Genomic DNA, 13,997 nt, shown 5'->3' with positions numbered 1-13,997 from the left:
GGACTAGGGCTGGGCCTGGGGGGGTAAGTAGCGTAGGGGTAAAAGAGGGAGAACGGGAAATCAGGTCCAATCCTGACCAGAGTTGAGCAGAGCCTGGCAAATAGTAGGTGCTTAATTGTTGATTGATAGGAGTCGTGTGACCCTGGGCAAGTAGCTTCCCCAATCAAAATTCTTAAGTTCCTAAGACATCTTCATTTTACAGATGAAGAGACGTGCCCAGGTTAGTGGACCTGCCCAAGGTCACACAATGTGTGACTATGGCAGGCAGTGAACTTCAACCCACCTCTCCTGACTGGCTTGGTGTTTTGTTTTGTTTGGGTTTTTTTTTGCCATTCTGTTGAGTTCTGTGGGCATCAGTCTCTTTCCTTGTAAAACAGGATAAAATTTGCATTAATAGTAAGATAACATGTATAGTGTTTTGAGGTTTGCAAAGCAATTTACATTTTTAATGTGCCTTTATGTGCCTCAGGAGGGTTGTGAGGAAGTAAATTTGTAAAGTGTAGAACTTCAGGGAAAGGGCAGCAATTGTGCTTATCTAAGGTGCTATTATGAAAACCTCTTCCCATCCCTCCTTTCAGTTTGGTGCTCGATTTTGTATCATCCTATGACCCATTTAGCCTTATACTAAAAGCCCACGTGGAAATGCTATCCATTGAAAGACTCAAGGATCACCACACAAAACACAGAAAGGCGGACTAAAGCACCTAAATCTCATGGTGTAACATTTGTTAAACCCATTCAGATTAAATAATTAGGTACAGAAGTCTGACTTCACCCGACGTACCCAAGCTTTTTCCTACATATCCTTTGGGATGAAGTGTTCTGTAGTATAGATGTGTAGCCAAGACACCAACTAGTCTCAACCAACAGTTCAACTCAGACCAATAGTTCAACAACTATTTCAACAGCCTCCTGTCCAGTTTTTTCCCCCACTCCATTCCTTCCATAACCTCCTTCATAATCTCCCTGTGGTGAAGAGATATAACCTCCTCACTCACTCAAAAAGGCTTAGTGATTCCTTATTATCTAATGAACAGCTCCTTAGCCTTGCATTCAAGGCTATCTACACTGCGGCTCCACCCTACCTCCAGTCTTATTCAGTGATTCACTTTGACACCTATAGTTCAACCCAAGACGACTCATCATAACTTCATGCATTTTTGTAAGCTGCCCACCTAACTGAAACACCCTCTCTCCACACCTCTACCTGTTAAAATCCTAGTCGTCCTTCAAAGGCTCAGCTCAACTACCACCTCCTTCGTGAAGCCACCACTGACCCCACAGACTACCCCTACCCACCACTGAAAGTGATCCCCAAATGTTCCTTCTTTGGATTTTGAACAATCCTCAAATTTCCCTCCCCATTGTATCTATCCTATGTGCAATGTCTTACTATCTATGAATTAAAATTTTCTTGAGGGAAAGACCTGTGTACATACAGTTCTTCCATTTTAATATTCCCAACATTAAGCAAGCACAGGGCATTGCATGAGATAGGCAGCACTTAAGAAACACATCGATTGAGTAGGTACTTGATTACTTTTGGACTGAACTAGACTGCTAAAGGGACTGCTAGATTTCTAAAACAGCTGCAGGATTTTGCTAAAATGGAGTTGTTAGTTATCCGTGAGAATAAATTCCATTCCCTCATTCAAAAAGCTGAAGCTCAGAAGAAAAGTCCAGTGTACCTTAATATTTTTAAGTGTCAGGCACTGTCCTACCAGAAAGTCAGATAAAAGCAAGAACTGAATTCCTATTTCTCAGCCAGGTTTTCTAATACTTCTAGTACTGCTCTAATCTGAAACAGTGAACCAGCATAGTATTGTGGAAAGAGCACTGGGGATTTGGAGTCAGGGAACTTATATTCAAATCCTAGCTATACAACTTAACTACCTCGGTGACCTTAGACAACTAATCTGTCAAATGAAGGGGTTGCACTAGATATCTAGGTCTTCTTTCAGCTCTAAATCCTATGGTCCCATAGCCTTAAAGCATCTAGCAACTGCTTGAACTGATATTTTTCCTGTAAAATGCAGATTCAAACCAAGTCCTCTGGTTACTAAACATACTCAAACAGTCCCTGAGAAACCCCAAACTGTACTGTTGTTACACATAAGAAATCCAGAATGAATAAGGCAGCATGGCATGGTGGTAAGGAGTGGATTCACAGGATATGGATTTAACTTCCAACTCTCACACTTTTTAGCCTTATGGCCTTGAACAAGTCATGTCCCCTTTCAAAGCTTCAAGTTTCCTCATCTGTAAAACAGCAATAAAGTACAAAAAGGGGGTGATGGGACGGGAAGGGCAAAGAACTTGGAATTAGAAAGCTGGGGTTCAAATCTCTGCTCTCTCTAGGAAGGCAGTTTCATCTGTCCAATAGGAGAACAACTTCTATTACCTACTTCAAAGGGTAAATGTGAGTAAAGCACTTTATAAAACATGTTCACAATTATGACTATTATTAACCATCTGACAGGGCTAAGAGGATTAGAAAAAGAATGTTACACAAAGTACTTTGTAATAACCCCAAGCTAAGCCTGAAGGTCTGAGGAAGCAAAGCTTTGTAAAGCCCCATCTAACTGGATTAAGCAAGTGGCACATGGTTAAGAGTTAGACCATCCAAATAATATACAACAGGTTCAATTCTGCTCACTATAAAACACAAAAGGGCTCAACCCTGATTCAGGAGTTCTGGGTTCAAGTTCCAGCTGCCATGCTTTACTAGTCATGACAAGTCATTTCATTTCACAATGTTTTTTCATTTGTAAAATGAGAGGATTGGATTAGATGACCTAATACCTCTACTGGTTTATAATTCTAGGATTCTAGGATGGTAAGAATGAAAATAGGTTTCATTTTTCAACTGTCAGAAGTATTTTCTTCATATATACCTACTAAAAAAATCATACAATGGATAAAATACTTACTTGACAAACTTCCTGTAAGCTTTTTATTTTTCATTTACAAAGGGCATAATAATAGCACCTTTCATCTGAAGAGCTGAAGGTGTTTTTACAAATGTCAACATTTTAAAACAATCACACAAAGAACAAGGAGTCTTGCAATCAGTCTCTGATTCAAAGTGCACCATTCTCCGGAAGCTGTCATATAGCAGTCCGACCAATGATGTTTTCAGGAAACGAATACTGTTTCTGTGTTATAAATCAAATTGGAAAAAAGGCATAGTCCCAAATCCTTTCACAATATAAGCATCAGTTTTAAAAAGAGGACAAGAAAAGAAAATCGGCCCAGCCTCAAAAAAGGGAGAATTCGAAGGACAGTCGGCACCACCCAAATACAACTTACAAAAGCAGCCAACACTATTTCAGAAACACCATAGTCTACCTCAAATGCCTGAGGTAGATGCTGATGTCTTCTATCACTTCTAGACATGCAGGTACAAAGGAGATGATGCAGGCTATATACTACCTGTAATTGTAGACCCAGGCCCCTTATCACTGCACCCAGTTTAATCCACTTACAGTAGTAGGATTTTCCTGTGAAAAGCATCAAGCAATAAAAGGTTAAAATATATAATAGGATGTCAGCAAAAGAGAGTCGATGGCAATTAGAAGCAGACAGTGCTCACTACAGCCTAGGATATTTTATTAGAAACCAAGTATGTTGAAAAAAGTAAAAAATAAGTCACCCCCATTAATACAACACAAAAGATTTCACATACAGCCTACAAAGGGAGTAACAGATCCTCCTGCCTACAAACATATCAAGACTGTCAATTAGCTCCCACACCAAAAGACATTTATTGTTCGATATAGTACATAGCCCTTTTTCATGAGATGGAGCTGAAATATTCCTTCTTAAGTTTACAAAAGTCTAATACATTCACTTTTCTTTGCAACTTCGTAAATCTAAACGTTCCTTTTTCTTTGAGTCAAAAAGCTATTACACTTTCGTTGACAAGAAATTAGGCATGTCCACAATTGAGCAATGGATGCAGGATTATCATTAGCATATGCCTTACCAGTGACATACAAGTGCAGTCTCATAAAAGAAATAGTCACATTGGAGAGAGAATTTAAACAATGACATTGATACAGGAATAGAAGTGTCAGAGGGTAGGGCAGGGTACTAGGTATAACTAGTTTTATTGGTACAACTTAAAAGCAGTAGAGGCTGAACAATTCAATACAATTTATAACGGAAAAAATACTGTAATAAGGAGGTGTTCAAAACAAACAAGAGTTATTTGCATCATATATCAAAAGATCATCGATTTCCAGTGTTCCACAATTAGTAAAATACACAACTACGGACAGTCCCATAAGACAAAAATACCTTTTTTCCCCCTGAATTCAACTGGGGTCAAGTCAGTAATTCAAAGCTACTGACCTGACATTAGTTCAAGTGTGTGCAGAAAAGTGTCCAAGCCACTTCTTTTTCTGATAATAGCTACATAATCAAAAGTTACACAAAGGAAACTGTTAGGGAAGGGGTGAAGTGAAGGAGGAAGAAAAACGGAATCTCCAACTATTGAAGAAAATTGAAATCCAAAGGGAATTGTGCTCTTCATTTCCCCAAACACAAAACCAAACCAAGAGTGTCCATGAAAAACAATGTGCCAAGGAGAACTTTAGCTACAGTGATTTTTTTTTATTGCATTTCAGGATGACCTGGAGGTTATTTACCTAGAGGGGAAAAGTTGATTTTCAAAACTACCTGAACAGATACTAAAGTGCTTTATTAAAATTGGCTGGCTTCACAAGATTCCTGGAATGACAAAAATGAACCACAGTCAAGGAATACCAAGATAGTTCACAAAATGGTCAAAGCCAACATGACTCACACCCACAGCTCTGAGATGGGCTACTGGAACACTTGTCCTTCTTTAGCAGACAGTTGCATATTAAGAAGTGATCATCACACCACTGTAGGTGTTCAGACTACTCACACAAAGCCTCAAATATGATAGAGAACTTTTAAGTAAAGCTCTGACTTGTCTTCCTCTTAAGCTTCAAGGTTTTTAGGAATTTACATTTCACATTTACAAGAAGCCTCGACTCTTTTTACTTTTCCAGTTGCAACCAAATCAAAACTCTTTCTTAAGGTGAAAGGCAAGTGTTACAGCAAGAGAAATCATGACTTTACTTAATGGTACTCGTGGATGGATTGTAAACTGAGTTAATCTCAATCCACTAACTGGTATCAAATTAACACATCAGCATTACAAGTATTAAATGTTTCAATACTACCTACAGAAGATAGAACCAAAATATTCATATGGCAGTTATGTTCTTTAGGCACAGTTTAGTGATTTTTAAAATATAAATACCATTGAATTTCAATTCAAGTTCTAAACCTGATAACCAAAGAGTTAAGATATTCTTACTTAGGAAAACAAACAAGGTATACTTTTAAGCTAACAATGGAGGTTGTTGTTGAAATTTCTAATATTTAACCTAGCTGGGTTTCATTTAAGATTATTTTATTAAAAAATACAAGGAAATTTGAAAAGGATTGATACAATTATTTTAACGTACAAAGTCATAAGCTGGAGCAGGATTTGCATTTTGCCTGGAATTTAAAAGAACAACAAAGAGGGCAGCCCTTTCGACCAATTTATTTTGTAGCCACTTAAAATATCATCCAACAAAGGACAATGTTTACAGCTGGGACAGGTGTACACAACGCAAAGGCATTTACAATCCATCGTGCCCACTGAATAATAACTTTGCTGCTGAAATTTCTTAAAACTTACCAAACTTAAAAAAAAAAAGCTGAACAATACAAGAGGAGGGGAATATTTCGGTGTGGTCTGTTCTTTCCAATTTGCTTTTTAAAAAAAGGAAAAATGTCCTGTTTCCCCCCAAACCAGTAATAAGCAAGAACTACATGCAGCAGTGTGGATGTTAAGACATTTCTCAAAGTCTTTGCAAATAAGTCCAAGGTGGGGATGGGATGGGGAGGAAATCAATAGAGAAACATTGCTATAGACACCATAATACACAATAAATTTAGATAATTTAAAATAAAAAAGGGGGGAGGGGAGGCAAGAGGCAGCATTTCAGCAGCAAAGTGCTCAATAAAAAGTATATTGTAGAGGGGTAAATACAAGGAATTTGGGGGATGGGTAGGAAAAGGGATCAGCAGGATGGGCGAAGGCCTCAAAGGAAATACGGCGTAGTTGTTCTAGGAGGAATTACACGTTCTGAGTCTGGAACTGCCCGGAATAACTTTGGTTCTCTTGTATTTACATCTTTGAAGACCATGATTGAGGCGATATTTCCACAACGGTAGCAATAATTGGGAGCTGACCATACTGTCACCAGCTTTTCATCAAACATAAATTTATACCCTTCATGCACCAGTTGATGTGCTCTGCAGATGAGTTTTAAGTTGTTGATGTGAACAAACTGAAATATTAAAAAAAATATAGATAGGTCTTGTAAACATTCAGATAATAAAAATGCAACGTACAGAGAGAATAAGACCTGTAGCCAACTAAATTAGCAAATCCTTATTCAATTCTACATAAAGAGGTATGCTTTCCATCAGAAAATCAAGCTTCAAAAATCTTATTTACAGTAACTCCAGCAGTTGCCAAATATCTTACCTAAAAACAGACTTTTGACAAGTCACTTCCCTTAGTGGGTCAAAATTTCTTCATATATAAAACAGAGGTGATGATGTTGGCAATGCCTGACTAAAAGGGTGGTTTTCAGTCATCAAATGTGATAACATAATGTAAAGTGATTTGTAAGCCTTAAACCGTACATCAAGCTGTCAGGTATCATGATGATATAACTAAAGATCACTTTGTTCCTTTTACTTATACCCTCAATGCTGAATTAGCTCAGTGTCTGCCACACAGTAAGCATTTAATAAATGTTTGTTGATTGTGTGACCACGGGAAACTCAATGAGAGGTCCTCGAACCTCAGTTTCCTAACCAGTCATACAGAGAGAAAGCCTGCACTACTGCCTACTCAGAATTGTTGTGAGGAATACAATTTGTAAGGCTTAAAATGTTTATTACTAAAAGCCACTGAATGAGTAGGAAAAGACAGAATCCAGTCAGTAAGTCAATTTATCACTAAGGAGAGTATTCTCATCTTTTCAAATAGAATACCAGAACCTATACGTCCAATGCAGCTCTGAAGATCCAATTAGATAATGTATCTAATACTCTATCAGGGCTCCTTAAACTTTTTCCACTCCCAACCCCTTTTCACGTTTCAGAACATTGCATGTACAGTGCAAACTGCCAGTGCTTTGCGTTCAGAACCAAGGCTGCAGTGAAGTTGCCAGTGCTGCCAGAAATACCTCAAATTCATTACAAGGTTGACTTTTAAATTAATTTTTGGTCGTTGCACGTTCAGAAACCTTTTACTATTGCCAAATTTTTTTCAACCCCATATGGGGTTTCAACCCTATCTGAAAGCTTGTCATTTAGAAGAAATAGCAGTTTAAGCTGCTTAGCTCCAGGGGACAGAACCAAAAGCAAGGAGTAAAAGTAACATGCTAAAACAATATAAAAAAAGCTGTCTGATAAGGTAATGAGTTCACCATTACTGAAGTAGTTGAGAAGCTAGATGACCACCAAGCAAGAACAATTTAAGAAGTGCTGTATAAAATATGTTTCTACTCCTACCACTCTCCTCAGCTAAACAAAAGGTTACCTACCCACAGTCACCAATACAAAGCCATTATTTCTATGATCAACCAACCAGTAACTGACCAATCTAAAAAGCACTAGATTTGGAGCCAGGAGGCTCGGATATCTGTACTTTTGATCTCAGATCTGCCACTTATTAGCTATGTGATCCTCTAAGTCACTTGCCCTCTACTGATCTATTTCCTCATCTATAAAATGAGGGAGCTGGACTAAAGAATCTCTTTAGGTCCCTTTCACCTTGAATATGACATATGCTAAGGTTCCCTTCAACTCTAAGAGTCAGTCACAGTCAGTCAATAAACATTTATTAAGATTTTACTATGATGTGACAGGCACTGTGCTAAGCATCAGGATACAAAGAAAGGCAAAAGACAGGCCCTGAGTGGGCAGCCAGGTGGCACCAACTCTGAAATCAGGAAGACCTGAGTTCTAATTCGGTTTCAGACTAGACACTTGACACTTACTAGCTGTGTGACCCTGGGCAAGTCACTAAACCCCAACTGCCTCACCAAAAAAAAATAAGACAGGCCCTGCTCTCAAGGAACTAAAAGTCTAATGGGGGAGACAACATACAAATGACTAAGCACAAACAAGATATAGACAGAATAAACTGGAGACAATCAAGAGAGGGGAGGAACTATGATCCTAAGATCCCTTTTAGCTCTACAATTCTTTAATTCAATTTATGCTAGATTAATCCAGAATGACTTTTACCTCGTTTGTGACCTTTGCTCCAAAAAGCCACCCTGCTCCCCGTGGACTGATTGCCCAAGTATCCACATCTTCAGGATCTGACCACACCAAGTCACAAAATGCTCCTTTGTGAGGAATTTCCTGATTCCTTTCAATGGTTCGGATTTGATCCAGTGTTTTGATGTCTGGAGAGAGACCACCATGGACGCATAAAATCTGCTCATCTATTAACTGGAGAAAAATGTGAACAAAAAGGTTAGGGTGAAATGTTTTTAAGTAAGATTCAAGGTTATAATTACAGAAAGACTCTAATGTAATCAAGTTAACAACCCTGTAACTCCGATCAAGAGGAGGCTCAAAACCACACAAACCAGGACTGATTAAAGAAAATGGAGATGTTTATCATGAAGTCAAAAAGACTTACGGGGAACATGACTTTTGCTTCTTCAAGTATTTGAAGGCTTGTCGTTTAGAAGAAATAGCAGTTTAAGCTGCTTAGCTCCAGGGGACAGAACCAAAAGCAAGGAGTAAAAGTAACATGCTAAAACAATATAAAAAAGCTGTCTGATGAGGTAATGAGTTCACCATTACTGAAGTAGTTGAGAAGCTAGATGACCACTGAGCAAGAACAGGCACACATGTCAGAGGGTAAATGAAGGGAGCAGAGAGGTTCCCAAGGTCTAAAATTATATTAAGAGAAGTTAGTACAAGAAGGAAAAACTCAAGAACAAAATTATGAAGACTCCAAAGAGAAGCAATTCCAATGGGGAAAAGGAAGGACTGTGAAAAAAGAAATACCCTGGTTCCACCCAATTTGGATATTTAAGAGACATGTACTCGTGAGATGTATTCTCTAAGACTAATCTTAGGAGGGTGAAATCTCAGAAAGGGCTAAAGGTGGTAAAGAAACAGCTAAGGACAACAAAACGTGCTCTTGCTGTTTTTGTTTTAAGATATACTGAAGAAAAGAGATGAATCAAGAAAGAGACATGACCTCCTTCCATTCAGGATGGGTAGGGTCATGAAAACAAACAACAGCAAGAATGCAGGTCTGAGCAATTATTTTGGTTCTGTTTTCTCTGCCAAAAAGAATGACCTCTGGCAAAATGGGTTTGTGAGCCCAGGCAAATCTCAGTTCCTCTCAGATGCCCCAGGCAACTGTCAAGTGCCAGTCTGCATTAATAGAAAACATTTCCCAGTAAATACCTGGAAAAGTAAATAGTGATCACAAGGAGCCAGCATAGTTTTATAAAAAATGGGTCGTGCCAAAATAACCGCATTTCCTTTACTGACAGAGTCACTAAATTTATAAATTGAGGAATGCTGAAGATACAGGTGACTTAAATTTTATCGATGTATCTGACAAAATCTGTCGTGTTATTCTTATAAAAAAGATAGATGTGGGCCAGACAATAGTGGTTACATGGCTTCAGAGCTGGTTGCAGAAAAGTGATTAGTAGGTCAATGACAACCTGGAAGAAGGTATCTACTACCAAAATCTGTTTATTCCTATGACATTTAATATTTTTCCAATGACTTGGATAAGGAAGATTGCTAATACGCTGTATGTTAGGAAGAAAGAATATTATTTCAGATATGGTACTATGTTCTAGTCTGTAGAGGAATTATACAGAATAGAATATAGGACCATCACTCTAAGATGATGACATTTAACAAGAATTATGTAAAGCTGCACAGTTGAGTTAAGAAAAAAATCAATTTTTCAAGCACAAATTCAAGTTAAAGTGGCTAGACTGGAATTTATCTGAAAAAATTGTCTAGGAATTTTAACGAACTGCAAACTCAAATGACACAACAGTTTCCAATGATGGCCAACAAAGTTAACGCATTCTGAGGCTGCATCAACCCTGACTAGATGATAGCCATCTGGTACTCTGCTGTGGTCAGATCTCATTTGGAGTACTAGATTCAGTTCTAGATGATATATTTTAGAAAGGACATTGATATGCCATAGTATAAAGGAAGACAACCAGGAGAAAAAGATTAGGATTATGTGAAGGAAATACAAATGTCTAGTGTAGGGGGAAAAAAAAGACATGGGGAGCAGGTTGAGAGCATTCTAACCATCTTCAAGTCTCTAAAGAACTGACATTTAGAAAAATTAGATTTGTCCCACTTAGCTGTCAAAGGCACAAGTAAGAACAAGGGGTGGATATTACAAAAAGGTAAATCTGGGCTTAAAGTAAGGAAAAAATTCCTAACAATTAGAACTATCCAAATGTGGAATTAGCTAAGGAAATGGCCTTTCAGTGAAGGTTTTCCACCCAACAAAGATTAGATGAACATTTATCTAATATGTTGTAAAGAAGATTCTTATTTAGTTACACACTCCCGAAATCTCTTCTAGTTCTGAAATGCTGTGCAATCAGAGAAAAGAAATTATATACCAGGCAGGGACAGTTAGATTAAAGAGGCAGCATGAAAAAAAGTGCTAGATTTGATGGAAGAGGGCCTTGGGTTTAAATGTGCTTTCCTACTTAATATCTGTGAGCCTAAGCACGTCAATAAGCCACTCTTGTCCTCAATATTCACATTTCTAAAATAAGGAGAGCAGTTTTGCAGTATGGAGACATGATGTAATAGATAAAATGCTGTACATGCAGTAAGAAAGACCTGGGTTCAGATCTCATCTCTAACACTTACCAACTACAAGACCATGGACAGGCAATCAATTTCACTCTCTAAGCCTGTTCCCTTATCTGCATTTTCTAATTCAAAATATATGCTACTATGACTAGATGACCTCAAGGCCTCTTCTCTCTATAAATCTATGACCATGTGACTTAAGTCTCTTCAAACTCTATGGTCTTCAATAAGATAACTAAACATTAAGCACTGTGAATTCACATTTATGAGACTTAGGAAGGAAAATATAAAAGTGTCTTTATAAACTTACAGCTGCTACTGTGAGCATATCAAAGACTTTGGTACAGTATCTCCAAGCATTAGCATTCCCATATTTGGTTTGGCACTCATCTGCAAAAGAAATAAGAGTATCAGTATCTTTCCATAAATTAATGATTAAATTCTAGAACTGAAAGGTAAAAATCAATAAAATGCCTCACTCTAGCATTCAATGTTGTAAGGTTCCTTCACAATTTTAGGTCATTCCAAACAATCCCACAAAGGATTAAAATTTTCAAATGTTAGTCTAGTATGTGTATGGAACAGCTGAGGTAACTGAAAAATTTGGAAGTAAAGAGATATTAATTCTCTCACTATGTTTTAACTAATTTTAAAAAAGGGATGTATATAGAAATCAGTTACTGCCACCTCTCAATTTTAGGTATGACTAAATTCCCAAGAAGTAGAATAAGGAGGCCATTTGAACTGGCAATTAAGATTTCCAATATCATTTTGTTTCATCATCTCAGCTCTGGGAAGGTATGGTGTAACAGACAAAGCAATGTATTTGAAATCACAAGGAATAAGACAAATCTTAGCTCTGCCATTTACTCTCTGTGTGAGCTTAGGCAGGTGAGTTTCTTCATCTATAAAATGAGGAGGTGGAAGCAGAACCAAGATGGCGGAGTAAAGGTAGGGACTCACCTGAGCCCTCCCCAAAACCTCTCCAAATACTTTTTAAAAATTACTCTTGGGGCAGCAAGGTTGCGCAGTGGATAGAGCACCGGCCCTGAAGTCAGGAGGACCCGAGTTCAAATCTGGCCTCAGACCAAACACTAGACACTGACTAGCTGTGTGACTCTGGACAAGTCACTTAACTCTAGTTAACTTAAAAAAAAAATTACTCTCAGGGGCAGCTAGGTGGCATAGTGGATAAAGCTCCAGCCTTGAAGGCAGGAGGACTTGAATTCAAATCCAGCCTCAGACACTTGACAATTACTAGTTGTGTGACCCTGGGCAAGTCACTTAACCTCGATTGTCTCACGAGAAAGCAAAAAACAAAACCAAAAAAAAATGACTCTAAATAAATGCACAGGTGTGAGTTGACTATGAAAGGATGATATCTAAAAAATAAAATTACAGGGTGAGAGAGGAATGTACTGGAAGAAAGAGAAAGGGAGAAGTAGGATGGGGTAAAGTATCTCACATAAAAGAGGCACATAAAAGAGGGGAAGGTGGAGGAGAGTGAGCGAACCTTACTCTTTTCAGAAATGGCTCAAAGAGGGAATAACATACACTCAGTTGAGCATAGAAATCTATCTTACTTACCCTACATGAAAGCAGGAGGGGAAGGGGATAAGACAAAGTAAGGGGAGTGATAGAAGGGAGGACAGATTGGGGGAGGGGATAGTCAGAAATAAAATACTTTTGAGGAGGGACAGAGTGAAAGGAAAGACAGAATAGAGGGAGGGAGGCAGGAATAAGATGATCAGCTGTGAATGACTTGGCTATTCTCAGCAATGCAACAACCCAAGACAACTCTGAAAGACTTAGGATGAAAAATGCTACTCATCCCCAGAGAAAGAACTGATGGTATCTGAATACAGATTGAAGAATTAATTTTTACTTTATTTTTCTTGAGTTCTTTTTCCTGTCTATGTTTTCTTTCACAATATGACTATTATAGATACGTTTTGCATGACTACACATGTATAACCTACATAGAACTGCTTGACTTCTCAATGAGGAGGGGTGGAGAGAAAGGAAGAGAATTTGGAACTCAAAGTTTTAAAAAGGAATGTTAAAAATTGTTTTTACACATAACTGAGGAAAAATAAAATATTAAATAAGAAAATGAAAAAAAAAAGCCAAATTGGGGGGTTGAGGGAGAGAAGAAATAAAACTTGAGTAAACCTCTCCTTCCCCCAAAAACGAGGAGGTTAGACTAGATGATTCCTAAGGCCCATTCCAGCAGTAAGATATTATGATCTTAAATGCACAGAATATCTGGAGATCAACCTACCAATGCACACAAAAGACTTGTATAGATTCAACTATAAAGTGCTCCTTAAAGAAATAAAGAATAACTTACATAACTGAAGGAATATTCAGTGCTCATGGCTAGGCCAATATAATAAAAATCATAGTATGACAGTCATCATAACTCTCTGGTATTAGTTTAAAAATAGAGAGACAGATCAATGGAACAGATTAGACAGGGGAGAATCAGAAACAATAGAATTCAATAACCCAGTGTTTGATAAAGTGGAAAATACAAATTATCTAGGAAAAACCTCCTTATTTGGTTTTAAAGAAGCTGCTGGGAAAACTAGAAAGTAATCTGGCAGAAATTAAGCATAGACAATGTTAAGGAATGTTAAGAGGTCCTAAGAGCTTGTCTTTTGAAGTTGCCTATATTGTGCTGTTGACATCAACACCTTACACATTTTCCACAATACGTTCTAATTGGATATGCCTGCCACCTTAATATTAAATATCATACTACATAAAAATAAAAAGAGAAGCAGATCATAAACATCTCATAGTTTTGCACAGGAGATATATTTTTAAGCAAACAAGAGATAAATACAATTACAAAAAAATAAAATAGACAACTGGTAATATGAAACTGAAAAGCTTCTGCACAGACAAAAATGAATGCACATAGGGACAAGAAGGGAAGAGGCTGAATAGGAAAAAATCTTTTTCTCAGATTTAGTTTGGTATCCAAGATAAACAAACAATCAATGTGTGTGTGTGTGTGTGTGTGTGTGTGTGTGTGTGGTGTGTGAGAGAGAGAGAGA

General features: G+C 37.8%; 1 protein-coding gene across 1 annotated transcript in view; it reads right to left on the bottom strand.

Moving 5' to 3' along the window:
* Nucleotides 1-3,588: 3,588 nt before the first annotated feature.
* Nucleotides 3,589-13,997, bottom strand: part of PPP6C (protein phosphatase 6 catalytic subunit) — a 43,440-nt gene continuing 33,031 nt past the window's right edge. The window contains exons 5-7 of the mRNA XM_020967557.2: nucleotides 11,246-11,325; nucleotides 8,350-8,559; nucleotides 3,589-6,374 (exon numbers count right to left, since the gene is read on the bottom strand). Coding sequence (XP_020823216.1) covers nucleotides 6,126-6,374; nucleotides 8,350-8,559; nucleotides 11,246-11,325 — 539 coding nt within the window. The 3' untranslated portion in view covers nucleotides 3,589-6,125. The remainder of the gene's footprint in view (nucleotides 6,375-8,349; nucleotides 8,560-11,245; nucleotides 11,326-13,997) is intronic.

Source organism: Phascolarctos cinereus, unplaced genomic scaffold (genome assembly GCF_003287225.1).
Source record: "Phascolarctos cinereus isolate Bilbo 61053 unplaced genomic scaffold, phaCin_HiC Scaffold_2;HRSCAF=192, whole genome shotgun sequence".
Taxonomy (NCBI): domain Eukaryota; kingdom Metazoa; phylum Chordata; class Mammalia; order Diprotodontia; family Phascolarctidae; genus Phascolarctos; species Phascolarctos cinereus.
Note: the sequence above shows the minus strand (reverse complement) of the source record. Positions and strands in the feature narration are given on the sequence as shown.